The 24193-nt window shown below is 38.8% G+C and overlaps 1 protein-coding gene across 1 annotated transcript in view; it reads right to left on the bottom strand.

The window, feature by feature from the left end:
* Positions 1-10198: 10198 nt before the first annotated feature.
* PAXIP1 (PAX interacting (with transcription-activation domain) protein 1) overlaps positions 10199-24193 on the bottom strand; it is a 32925-nt gene continuing 18930 nt past the window's right edge. The window contains exons 9-21 of the mRNA XM_009322504.1: positions 23701-23796; positions 23223-23360; positions 21741-21862; positions 20983-21167; positions 20805-20848; positions 18105-18172; positions 17626-17728; positions 15083-15251; positions 13197-13297; positions 11819-11953; positions 11660-11735; positions 11029-11089; positions 10199-10580 (exon numbers count right to left, since the gene is read on the bottom strand). Of these exons, the coding sequence (XP_009320779.1) occupies positions 10565-10580; positions 11029-11089; positions 11660-11735; positions 11819-11953; positions 13197-13297; positions 15083-15251; positions 17626-17728; positions 18105-18172; positions 20805-20848; positions 20983-21167; positions 21741-21862; positions 23223-23360; positions 23701-23796 (1314 nt within the window). The 3' untranslated portion in view covers positions 10199-10564. The remainder of the gene's footprint in view (positions 10581-11028; positions 11090-11659; positions 11736-11818; positions 11954-13196; positions 13298-15082; positions 15252-17625; positions 17729-18104; positions 18173-20804; positions 20849-20982; positions 21168-21740; positions 21863-23222; positions 23361-23700; positions 23797-24193) is intronic.

Raw genomic sequence — 24193 nt, 5'->3', positions numbered from 1 at the left:
AGCAGGTCAAGGGAGGTGATTCTCCCCTTCTACTCCGCTCCCGTGAGACCCCACCTGGAGTAGTGCGTCCAGCTCTGGGGTCCACACTACAAGACAGACATGGACCTGTTGGAGTGGGTCCAGAGAAGGGCCACAAAAATGGTCAGAGGGCTGCAACACCTCTCCTGTGAAGATGTGAAGAAATTTTTTACACTGAGGGTGGTGAGACACTGGAACAGGTTGCCCAGAGAAGTTGTAGAACCCCCATCATTGGAAGTGTTTAAGGTCAGGTCGGATGGGGCTTTGAGCAACCTGGTCTAGTGAAAGATGCCTCTGCTCATGGCAGGGGGGGTTGGACTAGATGATCTTTAAAGGTCCCTTCCAACCCAAACCATTCTATGATTCTAAGAACAACACAAACCCCTTAGTTATCTAATTCCCTATCTAAAGGCATGTTTCTAACCCTGTGACTAATGAGAAAAGCTTGAAAATATGCCTAAAGTTTAACCCCCCCAAAATTAGATGGCAAATATATGTTTTAAATGTCATAAATCTCAAATCAGCCTCTGGATCCTAAGACCTCTGGGGTGGCAATACTGAGCATTGGTGTGCACATCACCATCACATTAAGTGAACCACATAATTTCGGATGGTCCTAGCACAGACAACCCCTTCTGCATGATGCTGCCAGACCAACAGATAGGACAGGAGGGTCCAGAGGAACTTCACAATGACTTTGTCCATCACCAAGGTCATGGCTTTGTGCTCAAAAGCTATACGGCGGTGAACTCAAACGTGAGATACAAGGATGTGTCTTTGAGAGACTCAGCCTACAAATGTCTCAGCAGCCCATTATAGTTAAATATACAAAGCATTAGATAAATGTTTAATGCTCATTAGCATTAGATATTAATAAATATATTCTTACAGGAGGGACATTTGTGTCCAGCAAACATCACACACTTAAAGTTGTTGTGATGGTGGATATATAAACAATAAATCTCAGTTAATAAACCTGTCTGTAAATGGCTTGCTTCTCACCAGCTTTCGATGTACTCCAAAGGCGAGCAGGAGGCAAACATCAGGAACACAGTGTTCTGCCAGGCTGCAGAGCCCAAGAAAATCAACGAACAAAATAAACCAGCATTAACAGGCTCATTACAGCCGTGCCAGGGCAAGACTCCGCTACTCAGTCTGGTCCCTCCAAGCCCTTTTTTCCATGCCGTCCTAAAGAAAAACCCTCTTGCATTCAGTGCTGCCTTTAAAGCTGAGGGTTTGGCCATGCTTTTGCACGAGCAGCACCAAGTCAAACATGAAGAACACAGCTGGGAGGAGAGGTGGGGCCTAGCTGGCAGATTGCAGACGGACATGCTGCGATACCCTTCCTCCTTCCAGAAGGGAGCATCCCTGCCCTTGCTGCGACCACGGAGCCCAAACGATCCTCTTTTTCCTGTTGCAAGTCACAGGACCCTGAAACTGCAGTCAGTTTTGCTGAGAAAGCAGCACACTGGCGTGCCTGTAACATGTACTCTGTGACAGTCTTGCCTCTGTCTGTTGTCACCTCCTGCCTGTTTTTAAAAGGGCCTGGCAGTAACTATTTGTGTAGGAGGAACAGCATGTTGAGGAGCTGCAAGTCGTAATTATGATGCCACACGTGTTAACTGGTAATTTATCACTCAAAGAGGCTGAAGCTGCGGGTGATGGATGACAGTGCGGAACTTTTCAGACACCAGGAATGTGTCTTGACCTACGGTCTGGAAGAGGACAGGTGACAAACGCTCAGCCAGGACTGAAAGAACAGCACACGGCAACAGATCACACTGTAAAGGCTATCAGTATTTTCTTCTATGCAGACACAATAACTAGCACTGCCACACAGATTCACTGTCGTATCAAAGCAAGTTGCATATTCTGTGTGGTTTACGGGCAGAAGTGAGGCAGGGATTATTATTCTTTTTTTAATGCTGCTGAGTTACTACGATGAGTTTTTATCCGTGCTGAAATTGGGATTCACGGCAAACGGGCAGAGCACACACCTGCAAGAGCCAAGTCAGCAACGCAACCAGAGCTCTGGCTCTGTGCGTTTTGCAGCCACAAAACACACATTTTGGAAGAAAATTGCCGTGATGGGTACCACGAATGGGGAGGATCAAGCAGTGTTAATGCAGGAGGGTGGGACTAGATGTCTGTGGTTCTGTCCGTGTTCCTCATTGGTAGGCTGTCCATCTGGCACTTGGTTACCCTCAGCCTGGGTGCTTTCGATGTGGGTTTAAATTCGTCGATAACCGCAAGAGAGGTCAGTACAGCTACTTCCACGCTTCATGTTAAACACATGGTTTCATTCCCCAGGGACTGAAGTTAGCTGGACCTTCTTCACTGGATTCAGCAGCTAAAGGGCAAAACCCAGAGAGGGCAGTTCAGTCTTTGCTCACGTATTCAATTCTCTTTTAATGACAAAAAGGGTTTTATTGCTTTGCTAAAAATCCAGGGAGCTGTATTCACCACAGCAAAGCAAAACAGACCATCTGCAGAAAGAAGCAAAGCAAAGCAGCACTGAGAGCAACAACTCCTTAAACCTCCTTTGTCATTTCTGAATTTGATAAGCAGAGAAGCCCAGGAATCATATTTTTTCCACTATGAAATATAACCCAGTGCAAGTTGGGTTTTGGTAAAAGTTCAGAGGGGAAGAAATGGAATTAAATTCTTTATAGGTAGAAAAAGAACTTGTTTTCCGCCTTTATATTTCCCATGCTGTGCTTTTTAAGTTTCTAGGATGGTGCTATCAAAGCTGTAATTTTCCTGACAGTCCTTTGAAGGACACACCTCTCCTTATACTCCTGCCCCTCATTTTTCTTAGCCCACTCATGCAGAGGATGCTTAAGATGGAAACTTCACCTTTACTTGGTAGGGTCTAGCACGGCTGTTTGCCGCTTGTACGTGGAGGGTGTCTAAAGTTCTGTGTAAGAGAAGGTTGAACAATTAATAACATCAGTTGAATCACCTAAATAAATAACTGAGCTAGCCTGAAGTGCTGCATGATGTTGTGCTAGGAATTTTGTTAAAGGTGCTACACAAAGTAGCTGGTAGTTAGCAGCTACACCTAGTACGGTGCTTGAGGAAAAAATAAACTTGAAAAGTTTCTCTCCTTATTTTTCAGAGTTTGGACAAACTGCAAGACTTCTGTATCGTTTCAGCAGTTATCAAGCGATGCTGCTGCAATACTGGAAATGTGAATTCCCATTTCAGCTTCCCTACATTGAGGAGGTTTGATTATGGTGGTAGAAAATGTTTTGTTTCTGCTTTGTTTTCTCAATTAGTTTCATTCCAATTACTTTATTAGTTGATACTTTAATAATCATTTTGCCTTCCTAGTCAATAAGTCCCAAACTAGTTTCATCAAAATTGACAGTTTCTTGCAAAATACTTCAATTTAAATGGAATAATTTACTAAATCTGTCAGCTCCCAGAAGCTCCTAGCCTCACAAAATCCCCCCCACACCTTTTTTGGGGGGCAGGGTACATTTTCCTCCATTGCTCAGAGGCACTGGCATGACATTTCCACCTTTGCTTGGTATTATGCCTGCATCTCTTTCAAATCAAGCACGGTAGTACTATGCCTCCATAGGATGCTCAGCTGTTCCAGCTTCAGGCTGACGACCAGTGACTCAATTCTTCGGAGCCATCCCAGCATATATTGTCACATCTCTTGCATTCCCTTGTTCTCGTTGACCCAACTATTGAGCTGAATATTTCCTTTAGCCCCTATACCTTCCCTGGTTCTTTGAAAGTCCCTGGGTCTCACACCCATGTGAAAATAGGTTTTATAATGGCTCTGTAAATAGTTTAGCATTTGAAATGATCTGCAAAGAGAAGCGCCACAGCTCCAGCCTGTGGGCAGGTTTTGCTCTCTTGCACAAAAGCCTTTCTCTAGGTGCGCACATGATCCAGCGCTTGGCCACTTTGATCATCCATATCAGCTGTCCTAGAAAGAGATACTTGCCCTCTTTAAAGCTTTTTCTAGCATTTCTGGGTCATCACAGCTGTAACAGTGCTTCCAAGGGTTTGTTAATATTGGCATTTCACCACAAATGCAAACGAATGGATATTTGATGGAGCTCGCGTTTGATCAATTTGCATTTCAGGTATTTTGCTACCTTACAGGAAAACAAATCACAGCAGTTTACAAACGTTGTTTTCTTCTACCTAACTTCTGTCTCCAAGATCAAGAAAGATGCTTCTTTTAATAACTAGACTTTATTATATTGTCTGTTCCACAGACAACATAAATTCTACAGAAGCAGAAATGCAGTTCACAATAAAAAACTTCTTGGTATGGTAGGAGAGGAAATGAAGCCGTATCAGTCACAGCTGACGGAGGGGGAAAGGCTCTATAAAACAGACACGTTGGGACGCCTGCGGCAAAGAAACTCTGGGGAACTTGCTAGTGAGCAAACTGTTTGATTTCCTCTCCGGAGCGGTGCTGTGACCCCACACTCATGTGAGGAACAGACAAGTCAAAGAGCACCCGAGGAAATGAGAGCTGCTGCTCACACTGCAGACACCATCCCGGAGGGCTTAGAGACCGAGGACACAAAATATATTACTTTTAATGCCCTCAGTAGCATTTTTAATATCCTGAATGGTTTATATACTGCGGTGGGCTCTCTGTCAGAAAGATGGTGGCATTTGGGAGGCCAGGTAAAGCAGCCTTCAACCCAACAAGTTGAACTCTGGGAAGTTGAGTACACGGCCATTGCTGCCTTCTCTGGACAGAGAGGGAAAAGAAGGAGCCGGGAGGGGGGAAAGCAGCGTGAAATGAGACGGTAAGAAGCACAGACTGAAAAACACACTGCATGAGAATCAAAGATGCAGGTATTGCCAGGGAGATGGGAGTCTCGTTCTCATTCAGTCCAGGTAGAGTCAGAAATGGGAAAGATGGGTTTGCTATGTTTGAAACTCTGCTAAAGAGGTGATTTAAATATGCCTCGGACCACAGCTCCTCTGAGTTCTCCCCTTAGGTTAAGCTTAAAATAGGGTTGATTTTTTTCTTTTTGGCATAGCTTGCTGTGAGGAAACATCCTAGGCAGGCCCATTCAAAGCTGTGTCTGATCTGTGTGATCTGGGGTGGCCCCTGACTACCATGCTTTCTCCCGGGCAGACACAGCCTGGTCTCCTTCTGACAAAACGCTGCTTGAGGATCAAAGAAATGTACCGCATTGATAAGGGTGGGAATATTTTTCCAAGCATCACTCACTCTTCACAATTCTCTGCATACATATTCCGTAGGTTAAAATTCCCTTGGCAGAGCTCCGAGCATCTCCCAAGGGCTCAGACAGTCACTCTCCACTTGGCTTCCTCCAGGGAAAGCTCCTATATCCCACTGAGGAAGCTTTTCAAGCAAGCCTTTCCCTCGAGAGGGGCCTGTTGCATTTCAAAGAGACACTGGATTGCTTTTTTAAGAAAAGGAAGGCACTTTCCTAACCCACCTGCCTAGCAGTAGCGTAACCTGCTCCGCACTGAACAGTCGGTACAGAAATCATATTCCCTCTTCCAAAGAGCTTGGATGGGCAGCAAGCTCACGATGTTGACACTGGAAGTATCATCATTAGCATCAGAACGGAACAGGTTGGGGAGGTACTGCTTGTGTCAGAAATGCTGGTCCATGGCCCATACATGCCACAGCACTAGCCAGGCTCAGAGACATTTGGGAACCGTAACAACTAGGAAGTATTTTTTCTTAAACACTAGCACAGATTCTGAAGATTAAGAAAGCAACAAGAAGGAAGCGCCTGTAGCCTACAGTGCTTCCTGCAGAATGAATTCTAGCAAAAAGAATCATTTTGGAGGTAAGTCTCTCTCAATCTTGCAGCCCTGCAGGTAAAATGAAACACATCTGCAACTTCCTTAACATTTTTTGTATTCCTTACCGCTATTCCATAGAAATTCTAGGAGAAACTTACCCCTGTTAAACCCTGGAGTCATTTGTAAGTTTGTTCTTTGAGGGGTCAGCCTGTGACCCCCGTCTTTCCTTGTTTCATTCGTGTGTGCTCTCTTTCTTCTGTTGCTGTTCCTTAGCTCCGCTGCTTTGGTGTTTTATTCTTCCTGCGAGCAGCACAGGACAGGCAGAAGAAAGGGGAAAGGGAACGGGCTTTGACTGGCTGTCAAGATGTGAACTTTGAATATAGCTAACCTGGGTTTTATTCCCTGCTTCACCACTCCCAGTGCAAATTTTTCCAATCTTAATTTCCATCCATAAAAATGGTAATTCTTACCTAACATACATTAGTCTATGTAACCTCCTACCACCCTGTTATGACATCATGATATTTAAACGTAAAATATATAAATATCAACAGAGCTGTCTTCTTGTCTGCCTTCTGCCTTGAGGTAGGGCAAACTAACTAAACTGCGCTTAGAGAACATTTGATGAATTTTTAATAGTAGAGCTGCATAAAGATTAAAGTTGCACAACCTTCCTAAACACATCCGTTCTGGTGCTCATCTGCTCCACTCCGAAGTTTTACACATCTTGAACTGCGCAGCTGATTTTTTATTCAGGAGTAGCTTGGCCCCAGTTGAAACTAGCAAGAGATGTGAAAGGCAGCACGAAAGGCTTCTGTAAATACATCAGCGGCAAAAAGGAAAGGAAAAGAAAGCAAAAGGAAAGTCTGCTGCTCAATGTGGCAATGGACCTAGTGATGAAAGACATGAAAAAGGCCAAGGTACCCAGTACCTTTTTTTCCTCTTTTCACAGTTTTGTGCTCCCCCATACAGTAAGACAATGACCTACTAGAGCAAGTCCAGCAGAAGACCATCAAGATGATTAGGGGGGGTAAGTACGCAATGCACAAGGAGAGGCTGAGAGCTGAGTGTGCTCAGCCTTAAGAACAGAAGGTCTTACTGCTGCCTACGACTACCTACCAGTAGGGCAGAAAGAAGACAAGAGCCAGACTCTTCTTGGAGGTGCATGGGGATAAAATTAGAGTCAACAGCCACTTGTGTAACAATGGATGTTCTGATTAGATATGAGGATGGTTTAGTTATTACCTTGAGGGCAGCAGAATACAGAAACAGGATGCCCACAGAGGTTGTGGTATCTCCATCCTTTGAGATACCGAAAACTTGATGACTGGACCTCCAGAGGTCTCTTCCAGCTGCACTTCTACAATTCTGTTCTACAATTCTACTTTACGACTCATGGCAAAGAAAGCTGCAGGGTAACAAGTGGAGACCATGTCTCCCTGACTTCCAGCAGATCCCTTACTGATGGAATGTCTCCGCTATTACAGACATGTTCTATATTTATCTTTAAATAACTGCTGTATCCGGACAGATTTTCTACAAAGAACACGAGCTTGTATTATGGACCTACTGCTTCTGGCAAGCAACTAAACAACATCAAAGGTTATTTATTTTTTCCTGAGTACAGAAGACAGGATCAAATAGACACTTAAGTATTATAACCTTCCACGAAAGGAAAAGCATGTTCATAACAGCAATCTAGTATCAGCATACTTCATCAAACCCTTTCTTTATCACTAATCACATGCACAGTAACATCTGTGCAAGCCAGTTGGCTCTGGACAGCTCCTGTGGTTCTTGAAAGACTATTTCTTGGCAGATTCTGTTTTTTACTCTAATTGAAAGGTTAATCAAATCAGTCATACTTGTATGTTGGCTAAATAAACACACTGTCTCCACTGATGATGAAACAGATGCATTACCACTCGCGTTTCCCACGGGGTTCATTTGTTCCATGATTGCATTTGGTTTTCTTCAAGCTTCTCTATGCAATATCTGACAGCATTTTGGAGAGTTTTCATAAGGAAATTTACCTTTCGGGTGCTATTGCATTCACATGTCTCTTAACTCTAGTAGTCTTTGGCAACATATCCTCAACACTGCTTGGTTGTGGAAAACGTGGAAGTGAATCCTAAAAAAGGTGAGAACTCTTATTGAGGCATAAATGCATTGTCGAGTCTAGCAGTTTATGTTGCTGAGGCAGAACCTGCTAACACAGTCAAACCTGGTTTCTCTCTGCCTCTCCTCCCTCAGTGCTAAGTTTCATTCTGCAGAAAGCTGTTTTAGCAGCTCTTGTTAGCTTTTAGAACCCAGTCCTGCAAATTCGTACGCCTTGTGTTCGATTTCACGCAGAGTTAAACAGTGCCGCTGACTCATGCATGTATCTCTTTTTGAAACCAGCATTTACATTTGATACAGCAACTGATCGTTCGTAAGGCATACAGAAAATATGCTGAATGCGTGACAGGTAGAAAGTATTTATTCAAGTTAAGAAGTTTTATGTATCACAACATTTTCAAAAGTCCAAAAGCTACAACAGCTGATACTTATTTTAAAGGAAAAGGCACCCAAAAACTTTCCGCAACCTGGTAATTAGTATAATGAAGAAAGTCTCAAGCCATACAGAGATTAACACAGATTTAGATAATTTCAATATTACACATTCTGAAGTGTATATGAAAGAAAAAAAAAAAAACACAAAACAAGGCATACTTTGTTCTCCACTAAAAAAATAGTATTTCTGCAATGCACTATTGAAGTTCTTTAGGGTGGGATTCATCTCACCTATTTTATGTGTTCTAAAAGATGTAGATAACTGAACTAGTTTGCTAAACTTGAGATGCGCTCTCTGCAGGGGCCTTTAACTAAGTCAGGTTGTACTGATATTCCCTCCCTCCACTGACAGTAAGGGGAGACCAAACTTGCCAGGTCTACATGTCTGAACAATTTAAGTCATTTGCACAACTCATCAGCCAACAATTAACTCCCACTGCAGTCCCTCCTTCTTTTTTTACTATTTTTAAAAGTTAAAGCATAAAATCATGTCATCAACTTCCAACCTTAGGTCTCCACGTTAAAGACTTTTTCTTAATCTGTCTCGCAATGAAGAGGAAACTGCATTATGGAGAGCTGAACACCGCACTAAGAAAAGTCACATAACTGCCGTTACAAGTAAATGGCACTTGGCAAAAAGTACCATTTTCTCCCACCCTGTACCATACCTTTTTAACCTCCAATGCACCTAAAACCATCTTGAGCCAAAGTATAATGTTTACTGCATTTTGTCACCTCACCAAAAGTCACACTGATAGAAATTTTACCATTCTTATCATCATGTAGCCCTTTAACGCTAACAATAGAAATGCCAAATACAGGAGTAAATCAGAATAGCTGAGGAACCCAGAGCCAGCAGTAACAGGCAACAGGCACAGTACTGACCTCCGTGGGACTTCACTCATCTTGAAATTTACTCCCACTGTGTTCTTACAGCTTGAATTTGTCATTTGCTTAAGCACTTTGTTGAACTGAGGCATGGGAAGAAAGGCAACAGAAATAGTGGTCAAGTATCAGTTGGATTTACATTTTAAGCCATAGCACAAAAGAGAGATTTGAAATTAATAATTTCTCTGTAGAAAGCTTTGCATAAGCTAAAATAGCAGCTTACCTCAGTTTAATGATACTGTATTTGTAAAAGCTGCTCTGCAAAATGGTTCTGCATAAAAATACAAAATGTTTGGAAAAAAACAGCGTGATAAGCTATTGTTTAAAGTTTTTTTTTTATCTTGTATTTTGAATCATTCTGTGAATGGTTCACAAGGTGCTATAACACACTTGATGCTGCACAGATAAGTGAATATCTGCAATCCCCAACCAGAGTTTAATGGCTTGCTGATCAAAGAATAAATGTTTTTAGGATGACTTTTTCATCTACTAGAATCTAAACTGATAAAAATGGTAAAGTCAGATTATTAGAACTGTGTATGTATTAGGAAATAAAACTGAATATAAATTTGGGAGACTGGTTTTTAGTATTTATTTAGTAAAACTCACTATACAAACAAACGTTATCACAACAGCGTAATATGTGGGTTTATAGTTTCTCCTTCCTTCAAGCTATTCCTTTGTTGCAGTAAAAACACATATATACATTTACAACGATTTCCCTTTAAAGCACTGGGATTTCATATATTAAAACATACCTGGTAAAATAAGCTTAAAATAATTTTACATTGCTTGGAAAAAGATTTGAGTAATTTACTCTTACCAGAGTGCCATTGTTGCACAGTATTCAAAAAAATGAACCACCACTAAAATATAGAGTAAAACATTTAAAAGTACATTTATTTAAAATGTGGGCAAAATATCAATATAAAAGAAAATAGAGTATAAGAAATAAAAATAAAGTACAAAACATTTTTATCTTCAACATCCATAATTTAATAGATAGCAAGCCCTTTTATTTTTACATCCAAATTACACTTTTGGCTGAAGTACCATCATTTACGTTAAAATGTTTAAAAACGGGCTAATCATGATAGCTAAAGTAGGCTCTTTTAAAATGGTATAATACAAAACATAGTAAATTATGTTTCAGCATAATAAAATTACACATCCTAAAAAAGATGCAGTTTATTTTTGCTTTCCTGCTTTAAACTGCTCATCATCCCTAGGAAAACAGCTTGAAAACAGCATCCACAGGAAGTTTTAGTTGCTTTGTACAATGGCTGAACAGCTAGATTTAATGCTCCAAGGATTCCGAAGCAGTAAGGCATTTTACTATCCATCAAGTAAATTTATACGTATGTTTGTTAAGAAAGAACAACTTTAAGAAATGACTGCAAAACAGAACTTACATAAAAGACATGCATAAAGACACAGAACCCTTACTGGTCCCTCCATTGCATTTATCAAACAGGGTTTATGATCTTCTTCAGTAAAAAGCTGTTTTCCTCATCTGGAAGTAACTCGCGAGAAATATTTTCCTTAGTGACGAGCTTTTTCCTGTTGCTTAATATTCTACTATTGTTACTTTCTGACAACCCTGCCTCCCACCTCCACTCAAGTACTTCCTATCAAAAGGTAATTCCACTTTTAATTTAAGCTGGGGTTCTGGGTGTTAAATTATCCTCCTATCAAGTAAACATTACACACCCTAAAAAATTATAAATGATTAGTTCCTAAGTAAGAAAAACTTTTAGTAAACCACACTTCCCAAAGCAGCGGACAGCCTTTGCACAAAAAGGATATGATTCGTAATCCAGTGTTTGAGTAAGGACCCCAGTCAGGACAAACTCAGCATTGTGGACATCTGAAAATAGCAAAAACATGCATAGTTTACACCCTACAAGGACATTCTTCCTCATGCTGCCTGTGCATCAGGAGAGGCCATTCTGTACCTTTCTGCTTGTCACACAAAGGCGGAAGGGAGTATTGCCCCACCACTACCAGGGCCCTACTGTTAGCCATCACACACTTCACACCGCAAATACTAGACTTCCCCACGCACATCTTTGTTTAAATACAGCATGTCTTGGGGTTCTACACTGAAGGAAGAACAGCTGAAGTGAAAAACCCCAAATCTTCAACTAACTTGATGAATACCGAGACAGTAATCTTGCCTCACGCAGGACTGAAGCCCCAAGTTCAAGCCTACCCTTCCAGAGATTTATGTGACCTGACTATAAAATACCTCTATTAGAAATACCTAGCAAACAGCTGGCTCAGATTTCTCCAGTTTGCAAGATAGACCATGTATTCCTCTATTACTATCTGAAAGCTCCAAAAGATGTCTCTACTTGTAAAATAATAGTAATTATTTAAAAAAAAAAATCAGAATAACAGCTATACTGTTCAAATTACATGGACAGCTTATACATACCTATGCCTCTTGCGAAATACTCTCGACATAAATGAAGGTCATTTTCACAGGAAATCAAGATTATCTCCGGCAAACTCTAAACGAAAGAAACTAATCATAAGCTCAGAATAACACAGTAAGGTATTACCAGTAAATTTTAGAAAGCAACACTCTACACACTTTATTCTGCTTATGCTCCATGAGTTTTCGAAAAGAAGGTTGTTTGGATAATACTTTTCCTCCTGCGCATTCCACAATAGCTTTCATGGTGGAAAGACTGGGACAAATTCCAGGTGTAATGTAAAAATATTTTCCCTAAAAAGAGAAAAGAAAGAATAAGAAAAAAACCATTATTTTGTTAACTGATTTCTGCAACGCATTAAGTTTTATTATCACGTGACTCTTCCCTTACACAATGATGGGGCAGGCTTTGTAAGCTGGTGCTAGATATCACAGCTTATGGTAACAAATTCAACAGCTGATGAGTTGTCCTTAATTACCACTGATGTTTTCCCTGGAGGGGCAAACCCACAGTTTTGATAAATTTGAACAGCTTAGGTGTACCTATTTCAATACCTGTAAAATAACAGCCAGGAAACCTTCAAATCACCACTGGTTAAACTATGATTCAAAAAAAAAAAAAAAAGGTACCTGCAGCTTGGTAAGACATATAAGAACAACAATGCTCCTTGCTTCTTCAAGCACAGGGACATCTCAAGTGTTGCAAAAGAACTTTCAGCTTTTAATTAATAGCCAATTTATTACTTCCTGACAAAAATTATCCTACTACTTGACTGAGACTGATACAGGTGATCAGATCACAAAGTAGATGATCTCTGTTTACCAGTTAGGAATTAAAAAAACCCTTGCTATTTAGACTGCAAAACTGAGTGAAATATAGCATTTAGTCTTAATAGAAGACATAGATTCTTGTTCATCACAGGTGGTAAAAATACCCTTTTTAGGTGGTTTGCCTCAATAAAGAGTCTCAAATTCAGTTAGGCTGAAGAATCTCTAGCAGCTTGGATCTTCAGATACCTCTCTGGACTGTAACGTAATTTAACCGGAGGCATGAAAACCATCTTGCACCGTCCCTGCAAACAGCCTGGTGGTACGTGCAGTCTTCAAGGAGAATCAGACTAGAACTCCCTGAGGCTGAAGTGCAAACTCACTCTCAGACTCTCAATTTTATGGGCAAGTGCTTTGACTACCAGGCTGGTGTTAAAAAAAAAAAAGTCCCTTCCGTAAGTGGCATTTTACAAGTAACAGAGCAATGTTCTGAATTTTGTAAGGGAACAAATACTGTTAAGTGTACTGAGCATATACTGAGCATGTTTTGTTCACATCTACAGGATCCAGTCTCTCAGAGGGCTTAGATCCATCCCAGCAATGCTTAGGCGGGAAGTAGGCATAAAGTAAAAAATAAAATTTATAATAAGTGCTTCACATTATATGCTAGTCTGTTTTATTGCCCATGGCTACAAAAGCTGTGGTCCCAATGCTGAAAATATTAGGTTGAAAAGCTCCAATTATTTAAATGCCCTTTTACACTGCATACCTTGAACAGTGGAGCTACTTGTGCTCTCTTTAGAGACTCCTCTAAACTAAAGCAGAATAGCACCTCAGCTTCAGCATCTCTGAGCACAAAGTTCTGTTCATCTGAAAAAGAAAGACTGATGATGCAACAAGACAAAAACATCCACGTAACCCAGGATCTAATCTGATCCAAAAATGTTGGCGGCAGAGTGACTCTAAATGGTAAACACTCACTAATTTTAACATGATTATAATACTACCTTTTATTAGGCGCCTTACAAGGATGACCCACGATTACTTGGGAGAATAAAATTGTGTATGTATTTTACACTTGTGTATCTAGCAACAACCACTGTCCTATAAAGTCCCTTTTTCTAACTTATTGGAGGAACTTGTGAACTTTTCTTTGTTGATCCTCCACAAAAAAGGAGCAGAACGATTAAGCTTAAGTTCAAATCACTGTGACAACCTATGGGAGCCCAGAAACTGTCTTCAACTCCTCAGGCAGCCTTAACAGAGCAAACTTTCCATCTGCTTCCCTTGTCCTGTTATTCAGCCAATTTTTCGTTTTTTATTAGGGATGGAATTTCAGGCTTAACTTCATCTTTCCACAAAAAGCTATGTCAAACATATTTCTAAATCAGATTTAATTCAAAAGATCTAAGTTTAAAGAACAAAAAAATTTTATATGGAGAACAAATTGGTCTTTCCAAGGACAATTTTGATAACCTGCAAGAGATGGTGTTAATATTCTTCCATAAAACAAAGAAAACCTGTAGGACAATTTTTCTAAACAACTGCCGTATTTTCCATCATTGTACTACGTACAAAAGCGAAGGCAGCCCATTACTTGTCTACTGAAATTCAGTAGATTTGTAGCTAAAGTACTTCAAGTCCTAGATCAAAACAGTCATCCTTCTACTTCCCCAGACCTTCTTTACCTTCTAATAGCTTTCAAATGGATCGATTTCTCAGTTCACTGATGCTGAACCAAGCAAGTTGCCTTCTCCAGATTTATAAAAATGTTTGCTGGTTTATTGGTTAATTATCCATAGATTTAAGACTTTGTGATGGTTATGCAACAATGTTATATACTTGCTCCTTACAAAACAAATTATATAAAAAACATAAAACAATCATAAAACAAATTATCAGCCTTTAAGGAGATTTTCTTCAGATCCAACATCCTTGTCAAACAGACCAAAACCATCTACTTTGTTATTTTCAGCTGTCAAGAGAAAAGCAGTGTAAACACAAAGTTGCTATCTTCCAACACAGTTATGGTACTAGACTAACTAACTTTAATTATTTAAATGCATTTTTGTATGTATTTCCAACAGTGGCTTAGTGCTTTACAACTTACATTTTAGAAAAATTACTGAAACCAAAAGCATTTGGAGCTTAAAAAGTAATGTAACCATAGGTAAAAATCTGCAAATATCTATACGAGAAAGACAGACAATGCTTAACATCCAACCATTTAATCACCCCAAAGCAAACTTCTGAAGTATTTTTTTTACTTCATTTAATGCAAAGAAACTGTATTAAATCAGATGAAAACTAAATGAAAGAAAATGTTCTGTTGAAAGAGCACTTAATAAAAAAATAATACATCATTTCTTCTCATGACAGCTTTATTTAACCATACCAACATAACCTCCTACCTCAAGTGAAATACAAACTAGCTGCTAGTACAGTTGTTTAAACATGAGTTATGAACTATGCTAGTCAGACTTGCTGTAGACTTAAAATCTCTGCTTTCAAAACTGAACTCTTTAGGAAACTGGCAAGAGACACTGAAGTCAGAAGTCAAAACAACAAAGTGTATTTAAATACACATGCCATCTTTGCATACTTAAATCAACAAACTTTATGTTTACTATAGAAGTCCATACTAGTTTAACTCACCAACAAACTTCTGGCATTTGAAACACTCTTCTAACCACTCTGGAGTTACGATGTGCTTGACTATAGAAATTGCTGTCAGGAACTTGACTGTTCGGGTCACTTTACTGGCAATTAGATGGGTGCATTTCTGGGCAGATTCTGCTACTTCACCTCCAAGGATATACAGTTTCTGAAAATTGTACAAAACACAAATCAGCATGGAATAGTGCTTTACAAATTGGAGGAAAAAAATGAAGAATAACACCACCACCATCAAATAAAACTAAGCTCCTAATGAAAAAGTAAATACAGATTTCTTTATTACAGTCATTCCTAAAGCTGATTAATTTTGACAGAATTTACAGCCATTGAAAATCCAGCTATTTCCAGACATAAATTTCATCTGGCAAGACTGAAAGCTCCATTCCGCTTCTGCAGGTTTTTGGGTTTGGGTTGTGCTTCCTTTAAGCAAAGAAAGGAAGACACAAATTAAAATCTTTTTTAAGTGAAACATGCTATTAAATTTAAGTAAGCAGAAAATGTAATAATTTTGCTCTTTTCTATTGAAGATACACTATACGCTGTAGCTACGGTAAACTTAATTTTGCTAGTCTTTTCTTCAAAAAGAAAAGCACCTCATGAAAAACGTGTTCTTTAAATGCACTAGTTCCACATGTATTTTTCTGTGATACTGAGCAACTATGCTTTTTTCCTTGGTTTAAGCTACCAAACCCGAACTAACTCATCACAGTTGCTATCTTGTCAGTTAAGATACAAATCATTATCTGAAGGGATCAGTAATACAACTAATCAACTGGTGAGGCATATCAAATTACCATAGGTGTTAGTTACAAATAAAGAGTGCTTCCTCCCATAAAAATTTAAAGAACGAAAAAATATTTGGACAACTTCACTATCTATGTGCCATGGATTTCTGATTTTCTTTGACAAGCATTTTGTACAAACAGATAAAAAAACACCAATATGTTCAAGTATAAATATCGAACATACTAGGGTGATTTTATTACATCAGTCATCAGGAGTCACGAACGCAGGAAGGCCTACTGGGTGTATTAGAAACCCTAAAAGACCTCTAGCATCCTTCTGTACTCTATTGCTCTGATAATAAGGAACAAGTAGGATAGACAACGTTTTAAACTTTTCTTTACTGTGCTGGCTTACTTTGACGGTTTGCATAGAGACAATACACAAAAGTGTTATTCAATGACACTGAACCTTTCTACTATGCATTTCCTTCAGGGTATGTATAAACACATTGTGAACAGTACACTTGTACACCTAGGAAAGGCAGAAGCTGTTACTTTCATAGTTAATACACGTTCCCCTCAAACACTGTATACCTAGTGCAGATCTTGCAAGATTTCCATTCTGATGTTCAAGGAACCCTTTTTGGGCAGATAGGAAAAAAGACTACCCCTCCAACTCAAGAAGATGAGAAGTATCCAGCCTCAGCTAGGCATCCACACTCTGAAAGGTCTTGATGGTATCATCGCTGCCAAGTTTAGATTCAACTTCACAAGCCTTGAGGCTGAAGTTCATATTTTACATTTGTAAGCCATAGCTGTTACCAAAACAGGTTCTCCATATAATTAATTCACCCCGTACCAACATGACAGAAAATGAGGAGCTGACACTGGAACTTTATGGGATATACTAAGAAATATTTTATGTTCCAAAATATTTAATATCAAGCTTCAAATGCAAACACTGCAAGGGAAAAAAACTCCAAAGTCCAACTACTTTAAAAACAACTTTAGGTATAATAAAGAAGACATTAGATGTTTTTGAGCACACCAAAGTGATGCACATTTCTAAGAAATGTAGCGGACTCAAACTAGGCCTCATTTACTTTTCATTATCTGGAGCAGCCATCAGTGGCGGGACCTTTCATGCACTACTGAGGTCAGCAGTTAAAAAAACCCATGTGCCTCTAACGTCAGCCAACATGTGAAAAGTAACATAAATGAAAAGTTCTTTTAGAACAAATGCTTAGTAATTATTAAGGTTCACAGAATGACTGGATTTTTATACTGTTAAAAGAATGTTATAAATTATTTACAGTTACGTCTTGGGACAGCTTTATTAGGGAACAGAACAAAATCTCCATGAGAACTTATCTCACACCTGCCATAAGCTTTGTCATCAGCTTTCTTTGAAACATTTGCTATTACAGATAGCAACTACACTAGAAGAGTCTTGGGTCTTATCCAGTACAACCATCAGTACTTTTCCCACCTAAATTTGGTCATGAAATTTGCTGATTTAAAAACAAATGTGGAAGGGGCTTTCTTGCTTTTTAAAACAATCATATGGAAAGAAAAAACAAGGAGCACAGAAGTATGAAGTAGTTAACTAAAACAGAACAGTTACCAAATAAAACTTATTTCACATAAATCTACACTCTAACCTCAGCCCCAGTAAGTATGGGGTTTTATATACACTAGGTGTATGCTAATCAGGTCTTAGATAGCAAGAATTCAACATCAAGAAAAAAGTTATGAGATGTTTCAATGTAGTTCACAAGAAAGAAGCATGAAAGTCACCTTAATGTACTGTTGAACTTGCATAGGTTCAAATCCTGTGAAGAGCACCATTGGCGTCAATTCTGGGGTGAGTTTTTTAGTAGGTGGTGGTAGGTCTTCAATCCTACAAAAATACATGAAATACAGCAGAATGTGAAGTTTGGGCCCAAAGTTGTATTATTATTATTTAAAAACTAGACAAGCGCACTCTTGCAACTTCTACCAATGGAAGTACTCAGATGAATGAGAATTAGGCAGGACCAATCTTCTTCTGAGGAAAAAATTTCTATGCTGAGAACAGGACATATTTTCCTGTTTCTGTTCTCTCCCAATTCTCTTACTATTTCACTCTCTAGTTATTATTTTATTCCTGCCAGCTGAGTAGCTAGCAATATGCAAAAAACATTGCTAGTTATTTCAATTTGCAGGGCACAGGATGGAACTTTTTCTGTAGAAAAGTAAATTAAGGACTACCGGCACTGATTGCTCGCTATTCTTACCTTGCTCTTTTGGAAGATGGCTGAAGACTGGATTCATTTTGCTTTGGTTTCAAAGGCAACCTCACACCCTGAAATTAGATCATCTACATGTATATATCTGAGTTGAGCAGGGAAACCAACTTCTATTCTGAAAGATGAAAACTATACACGATATTCTGAGACTATATTAAAGAAAATTAAACACGAATGAGAAAGACATGCTACTGAATGCATACTGGTGCGCCTAATGCTTACACAACTGACTCAAGAGCAAAGCTGAGCATTAACCAAAGCTTCTCCATAAAGTTATATAATCATTTATGTGAACACCGAATAAAATATTGTGGGACTTTTTTTGCTTTAAATAAAGCTGATACTCCTCAACGGAAATCCCAAATAAGTAAATGAGGAAGAGACTGAAAAACCTGTCCATTTGTTAAATACATGAAGACTACAATATTCTTCCAGGTGATTAAATATCAACAGAAAATACTGGCACCTGTGTTTTAAATGCTCAAGTTCCCTGACTACTTAAACAGAAGCTCCAGTGGATGCTCAGGTACTCACTGGATAGACACTCCCCCCTCCCCAGTACTAGGTCAGCCACTATAGCATTTCCCCAGGAACAGAGAAAGGTAGCTTTTAGGCCCTCCCTGGCCTGAATAACTTGAAACCACAGCTCTCACTTGCAGGAGCATGTGACATCTATTCCTCTTTAACCTTCAAATCTACACCTGAAATTTAATGAGGAATACTAGAGGCACATGACCAGAAAGACAGGTAGCATTATTCCAGCCTCACTGTGAGGACGGTCCTTTGGGAGGAACAGGCCACAGGGGTTTGCTCCCTGCTGTCAGGGACATGCATTTTTATGCTAGACAATCACTAGTAAGAGCAGCTGGAAAGAAAAGCACACACGCTCATTTCAACTATGAAAATGCAAAAGGTAGATGGCATCAACACTGTCTGACAGGCAGCTGTCCTCAAAAGAGGACCCCATACTTTAACTCCCAAGACAAACAGAAATGCCTGCTATGAAGGCAGTGAAGTACCTCCTCGTCTGAGACTTTCACATGCCTGGCATTTTCTACTACCAAATCATATTCTGCATACGTGGGCATCCTGAGGGGAGCTGGACAAGAGTACCTCCAGAAGTCCCTTTCGATCTAAGTTACAAGATACTCACTTCACATGGGGAAGAAGGGTCCCCATATAGCAAATACAGAAAGGGAGGTACAAAATTAGGCTTTCTGACCCCTAAGTTCTCTCCATTTGCTACAGTAGAAAAAACATGGACCACCACCTGGTCTGACTGAGTCACACAAAGAAGGCACATGCCCGATTTTAAGATGAGCTCAACTGCAGTGTGGACACAAAGGGTGGTGGTAACAAACCCAGAACTGAGTTAGTTAAAAGCTATTTAAATACTAATAGTGCATACCGAATCTCTTCAAGGATTTTTTATTTTGCCACTAGTAGAATGCATCCTTCTTCAGGAAAATATGAAGTGCACAAAGTTTTAAAGGCAGTTAATTTCCTAAAAATTAGTTTCCTACAGGCCCACAAAACAATTCCACAGGGGTCTGTAAGTAGAAGAATGTTTCAAACTTAGGGCCAGGGATATAGTAGTGACTATTTCTAAAGCTGAAAGGTATTAAAACAACAAATAGTGCCCAGACCCCATTTAAAGTATTAGTACAAATTAAGTTATGACAGTTACTAAGCTCCTCTTTTCTGAAGAGTATACAAAACAACGGAGATAAGAAGTGATCCAGAATGCAAGACGTATGGCAAAATGTTTTTGTGCAATATAAAATGTTATCTGACAGTCATCTGTTGTACCAATGAACTGAAAGCTCACTAGCTCCAACTGGGATTTACCGACATCAACACAGACACTGTGAAAACAGTTATCAAGTATAAATCTGAAGTGGGAAGAGAATTTACAATACAAAAATTGAAAGAGTTTTCTACATATTCAGAACAAGGAAACAGTTCAGAAGATAAGCTGCAGTTTCCACCTCAGCTCTTACACCTGTCTCATGTTTTGCATGTTTCACAGAATACACTACGTGACAAAAACTAAATGTTTTCTATCTTTTTTAAGGTACATTCTTCGTATCCTTACTGTTGTTCATTTACACTGCTGTTATTTACAGGGTTATCAACTACACTTTTTAAAGCAAGATATATTTTAAAATTATAAAATATATGGTATAGATGCCCATGGTTTTAGTTCTTAAAGAGTATTTCAAAGAGATGATATAAAGTAGTTCCACCCTTAATTTACATTATCTATCCTATTTAAAATTCAGCCAATATTCCAACAAAATCCTCACTGATTTTTGGTGCTCTGCCTTAAAAACCCTTATGTAGCCTGATTTTCAGATAGTGTTAGGTACTGACTCAAAAAATACTAAGCCCTTTCTAAAGGTGTGATGTAAAAATTGAAGAGTGAAGCACTAGCCCAAGATGTCTCACAAGTAACTTGATTTTGTATATCACAGTGCAGGTTCTTAGTTCTGCAAAAGATTATTTCTCAGATTCCTCAAAATAAAATAGAGAGAACACTAGCAGGAAGTACAGCCAGGAGGTTCAGTATGGGCCTGTGTAAGTCCCTCTGGCATGTTGCTCACACCATATACACATGTGCTCACACATTAAAAGCCCTGAAGAGTAATCTTAAAAGAACACCTGCATATATACAATAATTCAACATACCATTAGAATTTCTGGTGATACCTTTAATGGGACTCTCCAAGCATCTAGGAAATGAAGAACAAAACAAAAATGAAACCACTGCAAAGTTATTTATAACAGAAGACACATGCTTCTATTGATTAAACAGGTACATATATACATGCTACAGAACACAGGATTTGGGGACTGAAACTCTTACCCAAAAGGTTTAGAACTAGATGTTGACTAGGAGAAAGTGGATCTTGAAGACTGAATACTGTATACCGACTGTGCTGTATCTGCCGTAAAGCTTCAAAATTTCCTAGCAGTATGTCACAGAGCCATTGCGCATTTACACATGGTATTCTCCACTCTTTAGCTTTCTCATACTTCAAGCCACTGGGCCTTATTGTTCAGAGATTAAGAAAAAAAAAATATATTTCAATAAAAGACGTAAAATAGCAATTTCTAATAATAAGCCTAAAATACCAATATTTCTGTGTTGGCCTATTATCTATTTTAACTGTGACAAAGTAGATACTCTGAACACATACTTTTGCTTTACATGCTAGAACAAGTCAATTAGGGGAGTATTTCTGCCCCAAACAGAATCAAGTTAGACCTAGATTTAACTTAATTTTCCCTCCCCCACCGTTTTAAAACATTAAAAAAAAAAAAAAAAGATATTTTACTTATAGATGATGTAATGGTCAGCATCACTTATAAAATACTGCAAAACAGTGAAATTAGAAATGACTTTTCTTTTGCCTGTCTTCAGAGAAGGCCAAATTTATCATGTAACAGTGTGCAGTAATTTAGTTCAAGAAACGACATCGCTAAGTTTATTGCTATCAAATCGCAAAATTGATTAAAATTACCATTCTTATAATGAGATGCAATTAGCACCTCACGTTAAGAAAAGCACTAACTGGCAACAGGCAACTGAGAACGTGAGTACTGCAGAGATAAACCACTTACTCTTTACAGATGAGAACTGTATTGCTGCGACACAGATAGCCTGTGTATTTGGCACCTGCTAGGTAGGCCATTAGTTTGAGGTCATCTCTGTCACTATCAACAAATCCTGTCACAGAGATTATCTACAGATAGAAAGAGACAGTTACAGATAACTGAACGTAGATGGTACTTACAAAACACTCCTGTTGAAAATATTTTTCTGTTACTAACTTTTTTACACTACAACGAAATATACAGTATCATAACTATGTCATATAGGCCCTTAATTAAAACATGGCTTGTAGGATACATAAAGTACAATTCAAAAGTGATTTGTTTATACATAAACATTTCAGGTTTCCAGCACTAGTTCTGACTCAGGAAGAATCATTTTCGTTCTGCTGGCCAGCTTTTTCTCATTTACAAATACTACAGTTCTACTATGAAAGAGCTCACAGCTAGTTTTCTTCTCACACGTCTCGCCTTTCTCCTGCTGCTGTTTATATTCAGGGAGACAGAGAAACGCTTATACTTACTTGCCCTACTCTACTTTTAAAAATCTCCTGAACGCTCTGCTCTACCCTGCCATGAAGCCAAATAAACTGTGCCAGCTGATCATAGGTGGTGAAGTGTAATTCCACCCCTCCTGTTCTTATCTTCAGTCTTGCCAAGTTTTCAGTTTTGCCATTCTCTCCTTTTATTTAGGCAAAGGCAACAGCAATTTTGTTGTTGATAATAAACTACTTTTACTACATTACATATTACATTTGCTACTAACCACTGTGTTCACATGCATATTGTTATATTCTAATTTTCCCAAACCTGTTATTTCTTTTTATGCCTTCTAGAACAGGCTAGTAGCAAGGCCATCATCCTCTATGTCTGCATCCAGCCCAAAGAAATCCAATGCCAAGACACACTTTGGCATCTTATTTTTATGTTGCACAGTGTATCTCAAGATGCATCTGATTCAACTGCAAGTTTATGTTTCAACCCCACAAAATTCAGCTTCCCCAGTGCTCCTCATTGCACAGGCTACTGGAACAGTGACCTCCTATTCTCTGATTAACAGCACAGCCTATCTATTTGCTAGGTATTGACCCAGAAAAAGAAAAACCCTCAAAAAATCCCCACAAAATATTAGGTTATGGTAAAGGAAGCATATACTGTTAGACATGCTGTTAGTAAAAAACTATGCAGCTTGGATTCCTGTCATCTTGCTATGTTTAACTCATGTAATCTTTGCACCTCAGTTTCTAAGAGACTAATTCACAAACAGAGGTGTTACTCCTCACCACTCAGAGCTCAGCAAGACTTGCAAAGCACTCTGAATTACCCGGTAGTATGCACCACATCAACACAGGACGTTAAAATTACCAGAAGCTTTTCTTCCAAGACAAAAGAAATTAGTATTTTGCTTTGAGTAAGCACTTTCTAGCTATATTTTAATACTGCTTATGTAATGAACCAAGCATTTGTTAGAAGTTAGCTTTTTCTTCTTACGTGTTGAGAGCATGGCTTTCCTCCTGGTGGAAATGCCACTGGAAAATGAAGGGCTCGATGAGGTGGTACCATTTTCTTCTTCTTCAAGATTGAGTTCAGCCAGTGTGCTGTAATACATCTCTTCCTTTCTCTTAAAGCCTGTGAATACATGCATAAACAGCTTTTAAAAATCAAAATACATCCTTATTGTATTTTACACTTTTTCTACAATACAAAGCTTCGATTTTCATCGTTTGTTTTTCCTCTACTTTTTTAGGATCCTTCTTCTCATAGCATCTTCCTCAGTGTTCTCTGGAATAAATCTACTACATGCATTATGAGTTTGGTATACCATAAACCACAAATCATAAAAAAGCACATCATGAAAAACTTTAATTTTATATTTACAATCTAAGCATGAAGTACATACTGGAAACCCCGCCTTTCCAGTAATAAAATGAAAGCATGCATGAATACACGTTACTAGTTTGCTTATTACCTGAGCATACATGTTACTGACTTGGCTTTCACAAAGAAGATGTGTACATCTGCTTGTAAGGGTAGGGTCCACTGTCCCACCATGTGCTTGAATGATCTGGTAAGAGAACAAACCCAAAACTTCTAATATATGTAACAATTTTTAGATTACCCTAAGAAACAAACAGTCTGAAATTAAAGTCTACTCTTTAGGACACTGCCACCATTAGCACCATTTCACTCAAGAGTTACCCCCCCAAAAAGGTTTGTTATCTAGCTTAAAAACATTTTTGAAAAAAAATGGAGAACACAAAATTAAATATGCACCTTTTCACTGAGCTACAAAAAGTCTATTTAATTTAGAATCAATTAAAAAAAAAAACTAAAGATATATAAACACAAATAACCCTTCTCACGTTTTTTATTTTTGCAGTATAACTATTAAACGATTTTTCATGAACTACTCAATTCTATTTCAGCAATAAACACAAGTGCTGTTAAAAATGTCAACAGCT

The sequence above is a fragment of the Pygoscelis adeliae genome, unplaced genomic scaffold (assembly GCF_000699105.1).
Source record: "Pygoscelis adeliae isolate BGI_AS28 unplaced genomic scaffold, ASM69910v1 Scaffold123, whole genome shotgun sequence".
Classification (NCBI taxonomy): Eukaryota; Metazoa; Chordata; class Aves; order Sphenisciformes; family Spheniscidae; genus Pygoscelis; species Pygoscelis adeliae.
The sequence above is the reverse complement of the archived record's forward strand: the minus strand, read 5'-3'. Positions and strand labels throughout refer to the sequence as shown.